This window comes from Cryptococcus neoformans, chromosome 1 (assembly GCF_000149245.1).
Source record: "Cryptococcus neoformans var. grubii H99 chromosome 1, complete sequence".
Taxonomy (NCBI): domain Eukaryota; kingdom Fungi; phylum Basidiomycota; class Tremellomycetes; order Tremellales; family Cryptococcaceae; genus Cryptococcus; species Cryptococcus neoformans.
The window spans coordinates 1077501-1090000 of NC_026745.1; the positions used below are offsets into that span (position 1 = coordinate 1077501).

At 48.8% G+C, this 12500-nt stretch overlaps 7 protein-coding genes; 4 read left to right on the forward strand and 3 right to left on the reverse strand.

Moving 5' to 3' along the window:
* CNAG_00409 (hypothetical protein) overlaps positions 1-570 on the forward strand; it is a 1540-nt gene extending 970 nt beyond the window's left edge. Inside the window, exons 3-4 of the mRNA XM_012190910.1 lie at positions 1-360; positions 410-570. The exon at positions 1-360 is cut by the window's left edge and continues 9 nt beyond it. Of these exons, the coding sequence (XP_012046300.1) occupies positions 1-360; positions 410-469 (420 nt within the window). The 3' untranslated portion in view covers positions 470-570.
* CNAG_00410 (hypothetical protein) lies at positions 522-3694 on the reverse strand. XM_012190911.1 has 12 exons: positions 3459-3694; positions 3293-3398; positions 2854-3215; positions 2796-2804; positions 2662-2750; positions 2485-2605; positions 2300-2435; positions 2146-2247; positions 2028-2098; positions 1128-1978; positions 1014-1079; positions 522-961 (listed from the first exon to the last, which is right to left on the reverse strand). The coding sequence occupies exons 1-12, from the start codon at positions 3598-3600 to the stop codon at positions 749-751; spliced, it is 2268 nt and encodes a 755-aa protein (XP_012046301.1). The 5' UTR covers positions 3601-3694; the 3' UTR covers positions 522-748.
* Positions 3695-3790: 96 nt separating this feature from the next.
* CNAG_00411 (nucleoporin p58/p45) lies at positions 3791-5674 on the forward strand. XM_012191310.1 has 7 exons: positions 3791-3865; positions 3920-4795; positions 4843-4945; positions 4998-5179; positions 5220-5283; positions 5336-5496; positions 5544-5674. Exons 1-7 carry the CDS (start codon positions 3852-3854, stop codon positions 5620-5622), a joined length of 1479 nt encoding a protein of 492 aa, XP_012046700.1. The 5' UTR covers positions 3791-3851; the 3' UTR covers positions 5623-5674.
* A 419-nt stretch (positions 5675-6093) lies between these two features.
* Positions 6094-6652, reverse strand: CNAG_00412 (hypothetical protein; the record flags this gene model as incomplete). Its single annotated transcript, XM_012191311.1, has 2 exons — positions 6094-6132; positions 6182-6652. The coding sequence occupies 2 exons, from the start codon at positions 6650-6652 to the stop codon at positions 6094-6096; spliced, it is 510 nt and encodes a 169-aa protein (XP_012046701.1).
* Positions 6653-7458: 806 nt separating this feature from the next.
* On the reverse strand, positions 7459-9965 carry CNAG_00413 (nuclear protein). XM_012191312.1 has 5 exons: positions 9689-9965; positions 9323-9621; positions 8998-9265; positions 8782-8949; positions 7459-8731 (listed from the first exon to the last, which is right to left on the reverse strand). The coding sequence occupies exons 1-5, from the start codon at positions 9887-9889 to the stop codon at positions 7631-7633; spliced, it is 2037 nt and encodes a 678-aa protein (XP_012046702.1). The 5' UTR covers positions 9890-9965; the 3' UTR covers positions 7459-7630.
* Positions 9966-10090: 125 nt separating this feature from the next.
* Positions 10091-11715, forward strand: CNAG_00414 (hypothetical protein). XM_012190912.1 has 7 exons: positions 10091-10269; positions 10342-10412; positions 10458-10479; positions 10520-10703; positions 10752-10986; positions 11043-11424; positions 11482-11715. Exons 1-7 carry the CDS (start codon positions 10206-10208, stop codon positions 11649-11651), a joined length of 1128 nt encoding a protein of 375 aa, XP_012046302.1. The 5' UTR covers positions 10091-10205; the 3' UTR covers positions 11652-11715.
* Positions 11716-11897: 182 nt separating this feature from the next.
* Positions 11898-12500, forward strand: part of CNAG_00415 (CMGC/CDK protein kinase) — a 3840-nt gene continuing 3237 nt past the window's right edge. Inside the window, exons 1-2 of the mRNA XM_012190913.1 lie at positions 11898-12067; positions 12134-12500. The exon at positions 12134-12500 is cut by the window's right edge and continues 282 nt beyond it. Of these exons, the coding sequence (XP_012046303.1) occupies positions 12007-12067; positions 12134-12500 (428 nt within the window). The 5' untranslated portion in view covers positions 11898-12006. The remainder of the gene's footprint in view (positions 12068-12133) is intronic.

The window sequence follows — 12500 nt, forward strand, 5'->3', positions numbered from 1 at the left end:
GCCACGTATCTCCGACCAAATGCCCCCCTCATTCTCATTTGGAATCTCGAGGCTAACGACCCACAATGGCAAGCCGACCTTCGCGAAGCTTATCAAGGCTACGATCTTGACAGTCCCCAGTACTACAAGGGCCTTTGGCGCAAAATGTTTGAAACCCCTGCTTACAAAGAACTCTTTGGCTCTTCCGAAGAGCACACTATTCCATGGTCTGTTGGAATCACCGAGAGCGGTGTCTTAGACAGGTTGTTTAGCAAGAGCTACCTCACAGAGCAACATTTGAACGGAGAAAGGAGAGAAGAATTTATCAATAAGGTAAAGGGCATCGTCAGTCAAGCTCCTCATGAGTGGATCAACAAGGAAGTAAGTTATATACGCACGTAAATCAGACAAAAACTAATGACATGAGTAGAAGGGGACATTCAAGTACAATTACAACACCGATATTGTCATTTGTAGACGCAAGGCGTAGAAAGCTGTCTTTTGACCCAAGCTTTAGAGTAAAGTCGGAGATTAAAAATAGGCCTGAAGACAATCTGAACTGAAATGCATGAAAAATATTATTCTTCACAACGTCTCTATTCGTCCCCTAAATCCATTCATTTTGAATAGCATTTGTCATGAACTTCGACCACTGATCTCTTAGGTGACGTATTCACACTCATATCGTCCCTTGACTCCTTAACCTATTGATTAATTTGATATTCACATATTCTCTCCTCCACGTGCACGTAACTGGCCTCAGCCCAAGTTACGCTTTTTTCTCCCCACCGGCGGTGGCGTTTCCAGAACCAGAGCCTTCTCGCTCACCCCTCTCTCTTCTAGGACCAGCAGAGCCAAAGCCTCGACCTCGACCCCTGAAGCCTCCACGACCACGGCCACCCGGTCCGCCGAACTGGCGGTTGTTGTATCGAGGGACGGTAGGCTTTGAGATGCTGACATTGACGGGGGTATCTCTGATAGTCTATGGTCGTAACTATAAGTATAAAGTCAAATAACACCTGAGAAAAACATACGCCTGTGGAAGCTTTAAGAGCTTCGTTCATAACTTCCTCAGAGTCAAAATCGAGATATCCAAAGTCCTGCGCCGAATAAGCCCTCATTCAAAGTATGTTATGATAGCAATTCACCTTTTGTTGCTTGGTAAACTGATCAAAAATGATCTTGACCTGGATAGCCTTCTGACCCGATTCGCCAACAACAGCCTTCAATTCCTCTTCAGTAGTGGGAGTGGGGAGGCCCTTGATGTAAAGAGAGTATCGCTTAGGCTTGACATCTTCGGTGAATTCAGCCTTATCCTCATCTTTTTTCTCGCCCTCATCGGAGATATCATCAGCCCACGGGTTACTTCCTTTCTTTTCCTCCTTGTCTTCTCCCCATGGGTTCTCATCCTGCGACTTTTCTTGGTCTTCATCCTTCTCAATAGGGTTGGCATCCTTCTTCTCCTCTATCTTATCGGTATCCTTAATCTTTTCGGGAATAGCATTACCGTTGGCCGCAAGCTTCTCCTTCTTTTCCTCCTCATTCACGCCTTTCTCTCCCTCTGGTTTTCCGTTCTTTTCATCTTTTCTGCCATTAACCAGACTAGCAGCGGCGGCTGTCTTACCAGAAACAGCAGCCTGAGCCTGAGCTTGGGCAAACATTTGGCTCTGGGACAAACCACCCATAGAAGAAGCGGGGTTAGACCCGAACTGGCGAGTGTTGCGCGGGCCGGGGGGAGGTCGAGCGGAGAATCCGGGACCCATGCCGGGGCGGACTGGAACTCTTCCCTGAGAGGCGAAAGCGCCAGGGGCACCATGAGCACCAAGAGGGCCGGAAGCAGGGGGCATGCCTTGAGCGGGAGGGGGACGCGCGCCAACGGGACCGGGACCAGGTCGACTGGAGAATGACTTGACAGAGTTCAAACCGGAGGGTGCTGAGGAGATGGTGGTACCGGTGGGAGGGGCGGGACCCTTGCCAGTTCGATGGGCAAAGTTTACACCTAACAAAGTGATTTAGCTAGAGCAATTCCTTGCGGAGAGTTGACGTACCGGAAGACTTGGTTTCTGCCGAGACGCGGCTGTCGCTGATAGAAAGAAGCATGTTGCCAAATCCAGCATCCCTGGGTACTGTCAGCCGATGTGCTCATGCCATTACCCTTTTACTTACGAAAGGCTCCAGTGCCATGTGTTAGCCCACATACCATCATCGGCAATTGGGACGTTGTCGATAGCAGAGAGAGTCTTGTGGAGCAAAGCGGTTTGTTTGTCACTTTGAAAGAGTCAGCGGGATTATAGGGAGCAAATATGAGATAACGACTCACTCCAAAGATCCGAAAACTCGGTCTCGCACTTGGTCGAACAACCCTTTGAAATCATCTTTCGCTTGTTGCGTCTTTCGCCTGTATGACTCAAAATCGGGGTGGATAGAGTATTCGTTGTAAGAAACAGGATATCGGACTCAAGCGCCATCAGTCACAAATTCTACTTCCACTGACAATGCGCTTACAATGTAAGCCGCAAGAGATGGTAAGATCAGCTTTGATGGCATTTGAAACAAGAGTCATAAGGCCATTTCGGCTAGTGGGAGCGGTCGACACAAATAGACGGGTCTCATCAGGGTTGAAAGTCTAGATGGTCAAAATGTCAGCATAAAAAACACGTCCACTTTCGCGTCATGGCTTACACGTTGAGCGGTATCTATCAGTTCCCCGATCTGGAGAGCCGTGGTCCACATTGTTCCCTGGGCACCAGCAATGCTGCCATGACCTTCTCCTGGTAGCTGTTCAGTGATTTTCGAGTTTTTTGAATAGAACCCACCGTAATCGACTAGAAAAATCGTCAGTTTAGGAAACATATTATAGACAGACATGCTTACAGAGCTTGTGATCAGCAACGGTCCCACCCAAACCCAATAATCTCAACTTGACACCTCCAACTTCAACCAGTCTTGAGGTAGCCTCATCAAGAATAGCCAAGTTTTGGACTCCATATTCTCCTGTCCTAAACTTCTCGATTACGTTCACATCCTCCACCAAACCCCACGTTGTGAAAACCGGGACTGGGAAGTTAATGGCACCTGACAAAAGGTGAGGGAACTGAGAAAGGGGGAAGTGAACCGAAGAGTTGTTAAGTTGATTGATGAGAGCTGAGCGTCCGGCGGAAGGAGGGATGCCAAGGAGCTGAGTTCGAGCTGCCGGAGGAAGCAAAGGCGAGTATTGTATGAGGTGGCGCAGAATTCTGATAACGTCAGTCAGTCTACCCCTCCTTTTCCTGGAATTTTTTTCCAGCCTGTTAACTGCCTCGGGTTGACTCACTTGTCGTTCATGCGATCCACACTCTCAGCAGTCATGAAGCCAAAGTCACCGGTGTGAATGACAGCAGTTGCATCATGCTCCCGGATCAGTCTGTTCAGTTCATGGTCTGTGCGCAGTGACAGTCAGCACGTATGCCTCATTTTTCATCCGGCAGGTTTTCACGCACAGTCACCACGGATGTCAGCTACACAGAGGATTCTGCCTGTCCTGCCGGCAAAGACAATCTTGGGAAGAGCCTGGGTATTGAGAGGAACCTTTTCGCCGACGATGGCAGGTGTGGAGTTCGTCTGTGGGGTGTGTGTCGCCATGGCAGGAGTGGATATGGATGAGGGGTATGGGGATGGGAAGGGGATGGGGCGAGAGGTATAGATGGAAGAAATAGAAGAAGCTCCTCAAGTGAGGAAGTATCCCAGTACATTCACCCCTTGGAGATTGATTCTATTGTCAGTTTCTCGGGATGTTACACGTCATCATTTTTCATCAATTTGCACACTGCACCTCAAAGGAGAAACATCTACAATCCACACATCGTCCCTATATACCTAGTAATCATTTAAATATGTCGTTCGGAGGGTAAGCGACCGCAGAACCACGCCTTTTGGATGCTAACCCAGCCTACAACCACAGATTCAAGTTTGGCAACCCGTCAACAACCGCCCCAGCAACCGGCAGTGCCCCAGCAGCTTCAAGTCCATTCTCGTTTGGTAATACGAGTACATCAACCGCGCAACCAGCTGCTGGTACGAGCAGCACGGGGGGTGGACTATTTGGTGGATTTGGACAGAATCAGCAGCAACAACCGCAGCAGCCTGCGGCAGGGGGATCATCCTTATTCGGAAGCTTTGGTGCTAAGCCTGCAGCTCCTGCCGCAGGGACAACTGGGGCCGGAGGAGGACTATTTGGAGGAGCCAGCGGCCAGCAGCAACAGCCCCCCCCTGCTAGTGGCGGACTTTTTGGGTCGACTACTCAGCCTCAGCAGCAGACTCAACAAACTGGCAGTGGGTTGTTTGGATCAACAACTCAACCTCAACAGCAACAACAACAAACGAGTGGTCTCTTCGGGTCTACAACGCAGCCTGCCCAACCATCTGGTGGATTGTTCGGCTCTACAGCTCAGAGACCAGCTGGTACCGGTCTTTTCGGATCAACCACTCAGCCCACTCAGCAATCTACGGGCACCGGCCTGTTTGGGTCTACCACTCAACCTCAACAATCCACAGGTACCGGTCTATTTGGGTCTACGGCTCAAACCGTCCAACAGCCAGCCAATGCCGGTCTCTTCGGGTCCACAACTCAGCAGCAGAAGCCCTCTACCTCTTTGTTCGGCCAGTCGACAGCCCAATTAGGTGGCTCAAGTCTTTTTGGACAGACTACCCAACCTGCGCAGAATCCGCAACAAGAATTGAAGACTTCTGCCAATCCTGGTACTAATATAGGCGCCGACAAAACTACCAAATTCTCGGACCTTCCAGAAGCGGCCCAAAAATATATTGAGCAGCTTGAGTATGTCTTTTTGCAATGATTCCACTTGTCATACTGACTTAATATAGCGTCGCGATAAAGAACCAAAAGTCCATCGCATCCACTTTGCAGACAGAACCTCTCGGACGAGCTATCTGGCAAACGAGTCTTGATGTCAAGTCAGCTACAGAAGTAAGTGTTCCTTTTTTTTTCTTCGTTCAGCTCCTTCTCACACTTTTAATAGGAATACAGCTCCATCTCACACACTTTGAAATCCCTAAAGAACAGCATATCTCAACTTCGCGATAAAATGATTGACCAATCAAGGGATATTGAACGAATCAAGGAGATCTGGGACATATATACGTCAGGCGAAGGCAGAATGGGACAAATCAGGCTAGGAGCTTACAAGGAATTTCCTCACGAGTGAGTATCGTGCATATCAAAAGACGCTGATTTGTCGCAGATTCTTCTCCAAGGTTGCTAATTCGATGGAGGAAAGAGTGACGAGATACAAAAAGACTATCACAGTACGCCCATGTTCGCGTACCGAGTCCCAACTGATCACGTATCTCATCACAGCAACTGAACCGTGTGGTTGCTTCCCTCTCTTCTGACTTCCAAGCATCGTCACCACAAGTCATCGTACAGACCATTAACAATCATCAGCAAGCTATTCTTGCTGTCGCAGCTCAGTTAGATCAGTTGCAAGTGCGAATGAATGGATTGAAAGCAGAGTTCACGTGAGTTTTCGTAATTTTGGTGCAGTGCATTTCTGACAGAATTGAAGTGCGGGATGGAGAGATAAGACAGGATCAGTGAGGGATCCGTTCGAGATGGCTAGGGAAGAGAGGAACGTCAAGGTGTAAACTGGACATAGTAATGGTTTGGTATGCATTACTGTGATCATCGCCTCGCTACTGATACTCACAAAGTTACATTTCATCCTTTTTCTATTCTATAATCTCAATTTACTTATTCAATCTACTTAAAGACTTCAAGTCTACGCATTGCTTAGACAGAATGACATTACAAAAGGGATCACAAATTATTAAACAGGTTTCACTACTACTGAGGATGATTAGTTTCATTGTAACCTCGGCTTTTTCGACTTCCATTTCTCTTCAGCCCTTGATCGCTGGGTAATTCCTTCATTCTCCTCATTGCAGAACCTGCATGGATGGGAACTGGCGTGCTCGACAGCCGCCTGTGGCCGCTTTTGACATGGGAATGACACTGGGGACAATCCTCAACTACACTATTCCTCCTACTGGCACTTGGAACTGAAGATGACCTGTGATGGCCCCCGATGGGACTGTATGAAGGTAGTGGACCACAAACTAGGGGCGCAACCTCGCTGCCCGCCAATCCTGCTGCAACTGTCGGTGTCATCCTCGCATGGTTGCTCCAACTTGCTGGCTGATTTACCCAGCCGCCTGCGCTTCCCACATGTCTAACCTGACTAATCGCACCAGCTGTCGAGGACATATCCGGGGCATGGCCGGCGTGAACACGACCCATGGAGCCGTTCCATCCATCATCTTCTCTATAGCCTCCCAAACTGACGCTGGAAGGAGCGATCACGCTGCCTCCTCCACCACCGGCGAAAGACATAGCTCTACCTTCAATCATACTACCCCTTCCTACGTACGAGTCGCTTCCAGCAAAACGTTGCTCATTCTGGACTGCAGCTGTATGGGCCGATGGTGCATAGGTTTCGCCATGGTAATGTGCCCAGGGGTTCCGCAATCCGTTAGGCATAACACTGCCTGGAATGTGGCGTATAGGAAGGAGGTCACATGCTCGTGCTGGGCTAGAAGAAGGCATGGATGACCAGCCACGGTAAAACGCAGCATTGACTGCCAGTTGATGAGGGGCAGGTGTTACTTCAGTTGGCATGATGTGTATTGATGGATATAAATGGTGCTCGAGGTTCTTCCAGAGTACAAAGTGGAAACTGGGTGAACTATATTTAAGTTGATTTCTTCAAAAATGTTGTTTTTGACAGGCGGTCAACGTCTGGTCTGAATTGTCAACATTACTACAACTTTAGTCTTATAGCCGTCAAAAGCCTGGCTCCCCGTGTACGATTCACACCTTCCTATGTATCCCTACATTCAATCCGTTCAACCCCCTGATATATCCCTTCAGCTCTATTAAAGAATGTGGTTTGGGGCGGACCTTATTACCAATTCGTGCGACCTCTGTCTACCGTTCAGGCGATGAGGTGAGTCGCATCATATGTGATGCCATGACTTCAGAGGTGACATGCACGTTAGCCAGTCGAAACGAGCATTTTCTCAAAGGAGGCGGAAGGAAAAAAGTGAAAGGTGGGGGTGATAATTTGCGTTTGGGAATCGAATGGAAGACGACATTCAAAGGACTTGATTCGTTGTTGTCTGCGGTCGGTCCATCATCATATTATTATATCATCATTGTTGCAGGTTTCGGGATTGTTTCAATCCACGCAAATTGACCACCAAAAGCGCTAAACACAAAAGGCGGAGCCTCAGGTAGAGAGAGGACATAAATAGAGGAGGAGGAAAACATACAAAAGAAGGAGAAGTACGTATTGTCCTTCTCCAATAAGCTCGTTTTTTAAGAAGATTTACAAATTGCACACTAGCTCAAGTTATTCACTACGCAAAAATCCACTGTACACGATTGCATGTTGTGCATGCGAAGTCAGCTCATGAACAGGAGATTAAACTTTAAAGAACTTTGTGATCAATCAAACCAGACACGAGATGAGTATGGCTTAATTGCATGGAAACATAAAATAAAATAATCACGAATGCATGAACACAAAGCGTAGAAAAAATACAATCTGCAGGCAATACGACCAATTATGACGAAGACTTCTTTCATTCATACACATCATGTATCCGGCTTGACCTCGCCAGAACCCTCAGCTTCGAGTGCGCCCTCCTCAGCTGGCTCCTCTTCAAGGACGCCTACCTCAAACTCCCCCGACACATCCCACCTGCTTCCTGGCGCATTGGTTCCCAAGTACTTTACAAACTTCATAACTCCGGGATCACGAAGAACAAGCAAGAGTTTGTTGAATGCCACAGGTTGGGTCAACAAAGGCCCATCATCCTCGTCACCACCTTCAGAATCAGAGTCAAAGTCAGAAGGAGAGAATTGGTCGGGATCGAACTCAAGCTCTTGGCCCCCGATTGAAATTGAAGGTCCGTCCTTCTTCTCGCTGTTACCGTTCGCCTGAGGTTTAGGCTTCTCTTCAACCTTCTTTCCGTTGGATTCCTTGGGCTCCTGAGAGTGTTCCTTCGAGGCCTTCTTTGCCACAGAGCTTTGGTACACTGCAGGATCCTCATCCTCGTCAGGGGCGGCGAGATAAGCCTCCCAACCACCATTTTCAACCAAAGCATCCTCTTCGTCACTCCCTGCTGGAACATCGGCCCACCATGTCATACCCAAAGAGACGTCCAGTCTAGCATCTCCATCCTTGCCTTCACCGTTGGCAAGGGTGTAATCGAGACCGTTTCGGAATCGGCGAGCTTCGTTGCGGTGGCCAGTGGGAGCAAGTGAGGAGACCACAGAGAGCCATGCTCGGAAAGCCTCGGAGGGGAATAACACGTTATGGATAGACTGGATTATGGGGGTAGAGGTGGTAAGGGAAGTGAGACTGAGGTATCGGTGTTTAGAGGAAGGACCTTGGATGATCCAGCCGTCACCTTCACCGAGCTCCTGAGGAGGAATAAGACCTTCATAAGAAGCTTGGTCCTTCTTATCAACACCTTCAGTCTCTGCCTTGAGCTTAGCCGCAAGTTCAGGCTGAAGGAAGTTGTGCAAAACAATTTCGGAAGCTTCAACGAATTGCCCAGAAAGTCGCTCAAGAGTCGCAGCAGTGAGGTAAGACGGGGAGAGATAGTTGGAAAGGAAAACAATGTCGGAGGGCTTGAGGCCGGGAGGAGGAGCGGTGTTATAAGGGGTGAAGGGCGCTGAAGGCGCGGCTGTCTGTAATGACTGTAAGATACGAATAATTGTATTTGAAATAATGAACTCACAATTTGGGCCAGAGAAGAGAGTTGCATTTGCTCCTTCTCCTTGTCGATGGGGGCATAGCCCTCCTCGCCTTCGACGGGTCGGTGGAACCAACCACTAACACTGAACCTCCTACGGCCTTCATCGACTACAACCTCCTCTACAGAGTGGTAACTTCGTCCCGGTTGCACCTGGATGACAATTAGCATCGGGTCCAATATTTCTCACTGTAAACGTACCTCAAAGAAGACAATTTGACCCCAAGTAGCAGAGACCTTTGCAAATCGCTTCACGCTGGGAGGACCAACTTCTTCTCCAGTTTCTACGGGAAAAAGCTCCAGAGAGCCGCCCCAAGCAGGGTCCCATCCCTTGAGGAACTTCCCATTCGCAGAACGCTGAAGAGCTACGTTCTTAGATTCCGGCGCCTCTTCGATGGAGTAAGGGAGATAGAGAATGTAAGAGATGAGACGGGTGGAGATAGAGTCGTCGTGTAGTAGAAGGTGGGAACTTAGTCATAGAGGTCAGCCTGCGAATCAGAGATATAGGTATAACGACTTGAATCACCCTTTAGTGTAGAGAGCGGCAGACAAGTCGGTCTTTGTACCGGAAAGAGGACCACAGCCAGTAACCTGACGGACCAAATTTCTAAATTCCTGGGAATACAAAGCGTCCTTCAACCGCGTCAACAATGGCAACGCCTCGAGCGTTTCATCAGGAAGGTGTTCAGGACTGAGAGAAGAAAGATCAGGAGTTTGCTGAATTTTATAGATGTCTGTCTCCTTTTGCTCCCAACCCCATCCAGGAAGGCTGCCTTCCTCGCCTCTCATGCCGAACTTCTTGGACTCCTCCACGACACCTTCAAGCTTCATGTGCTCGTCAGCTATGCGATCCCTCCATGCCTTGGCCAGGCCGAAGGGCTCGTGTACATACCAAGTCATCGCTCAAAAGGTCACTAAGGACGGCATGTTTAAAAGGGGCTGCGTTAACGTATTTTTCCCTGTAGGCGGCCACTTGCTCGGCCGAGGGGTGATTGATGGAACTCAACACGGCATGTTCGGTATTGTTCCGGGACTTCTTAGCTGCCCTACCTGATGGGCTGCTGGGCGAGCGTTCTCTAACTGCTGCTGGCATGGTGTCGTGGGATTGGGGGAAGTGGATAATGTGAAAGAAGGGGAAAAAATATGGAAGCAATTGAGCTCGATTAGCTGTAAATTAAAGACCGGAAGAAATAGGAGACATTCGGGGGAAAACAAAATATTCGACAAGATCTCGTGACGCAAGGAGATACACTCAGGGTAACCCCGAACCGACGAGTCGGCAATCGGGCACATCCCTGATAAGGAACGCAGTCAACGCCTAAATGGATACTATACCGCCAGCATCGATAGGCTGTATCGAATCATACTGTTGCAGAAGTACCGATACGCCTTCATCATCAGACAGTTCCATGCAGGCCTTCCACAAACCTTCCCAGAGGTCTCTCTCAGGCAGAGGCAGAGTAGCCACTCTCGGTCAGTCTAGTCCCAGTCACTGTAAAGCATCGCCCACTGACACTAAGTCACCATGGCATATCCATTTTGCAGGCATGTTCATCATTGATCATTTTGAAGTCCATGATGGAGGCGGCAACCCAGTCCCTGCTGACGAAGAAGCCGTATGTGTCTTATTATTCATAATACAAAAGCTGACCCGGGGGAAGATAGGCGGAGGGGGTATTTTTGGTATGTTTAGGTTTTAAAATGCCCAACGCTGACAAGGCAGCCATGATTGCTGCTCGCCAGTTTCTCCCTCCAAGTCACTGCAGTCTATTGGTAGATAAGGGGGAAGACTTTTCAGATAAATTTGTTCACGATTTGGAAAGTCTGGGCAAGGAAATGGTTTGGTTCAGACATAGAGAAGGAAAGACCACCAGAGCGCTGAACATTTACTCTGGTCGACAAATAGGGTGAGCTGCCAATCTACGGTTTAAACCTTTTCCTGAACATTTACTTAGTGAAGGTCATCAGTCATTTAAGTATCTTTCACCTCAACTTCAAATAACACCGAAAGATCTGATTATGCCTCCGTCACCATTCGCTATACCCGTACCTCCGGAGTGGATCCATGCGGTCTGTGGGGTGCCTCGAATGCTCGACATTGTGGATGAGCTTGAGTCTCTGAAAAAGCAAAGGCATTCATCGACTGGATTGAGCCTCATCAAGTCACGCTTGGTCTGGGAACCTTTACCCGTAAGTTTCTCCAATGCATAGAGATCCCTTCGGCATTCTGACCGGTACACAACAAGTTCAGCTGCACTCCTGAGGAATTGAATAACATGATATCTCTGTCTTTTCGAATTGCAGTATTCAGCCCTAACCTCCTCGAACTTCAGTCTATACTCAGTATTCCACATTCCTCACCGCCAACACTCTCGCATGTCGAATTCGCTGCCTGGCAATTTCAAACATTACTCTTGAGCCGAACTTCTGGCTCTCAAATACCCGCCATCATTGTTCGTGCAGGTGAGCTTGGTGCATATACACTGTCATCAAACTGGACAGGATGGATTCCCGCATTCTGGACAAAAGCAGATCAAGGCAAGATTGTAGATGTGACAGGAGGAGGAAACTCTTTTCTTGGTGGATTAATGGCAGGTTTGCTTATCTCAGATGGTGATATGCGGACAGGTAAGACTGTTTTCAAAACCCATAGCTGAAAGTATTTCCATTGATTCCTTTCATTAGCATCCATATACGCTTCAACTGCCGCATCGTTTGCCATCCAACAACGTGGCCCGCCCCGCCTGCAACGATCAAATGGAGAAGAACTATGGAACGGCGAGGTTGTCTGGGACCGATTGAATGAGATGGCCAGGAGGGTGAGCCAGCAGGAAGGCGTAGATCGTAGGTCGTAAGGATCGTCAACTTTTGGATCTGGAAAATCATGAATAATGCATCTTCCATCTTGCACTCTGTCGGCCTTGTCTTGCATCCTGCTATCTTGTTTGGTGGTTGTTTACTAAATTACTGTTGTGATGATCAGATCTGGCATGTTTCATCTTTTACGGCGCCAGTCGGTCCCTTTTGTAAAACGGAGTTCGGGGGAGATGTCCGTGGAGGTGTTGACAAGAAGTCGAAACAAGCTACCGTGATACTACTTCTACTGTATCCGAACGAACGGATTCGTCCAAGAAGACAGATATCTCCTTCATCTCTCCTCGTAGTCAGAACATCACAGAGCATCCCCATATTTCAGTCAAACACACCCAGATGGACTCGGAAGACCGTAACACTGCATCTTCACAGCCATCACTTACTTCCTCTTCACGCCGTGAGCATTCGCATCGCTTCTGCCGCTGCAATAATCGGCAAGCTGACTTGCAAGCCTGTAAATCAGATCAAGCACCATTAGCGGGAAATCAGGGAAGCCCATCATTGGTTTCAGTGGGCACCAAAAGGTCGCTGTTAGATGGAATAGCTCACAATGGGGAATCGCCATCGTCACCCGCACCCATCTCGATAAAGCGGCGCCTGGTCCGGCCCAGGAAGATACGGCAAAGCCATGGTGATGTATCACCACCCGCATCGGTGGGACTACAAATGCCCAAGGAGACTTTAGCTGTTGCCGAATCAGAACCTCTCAAGCCCGCGCTCTCACCTTCACCGCCTCTTCAATCTTCAAAGCCCCCGTCTCGCCTTCCTTCCCCATCGATATCAACTCCTTCCTTCGCGGATGCGCCCCTCCCACCACCTCCTCGCTCAAG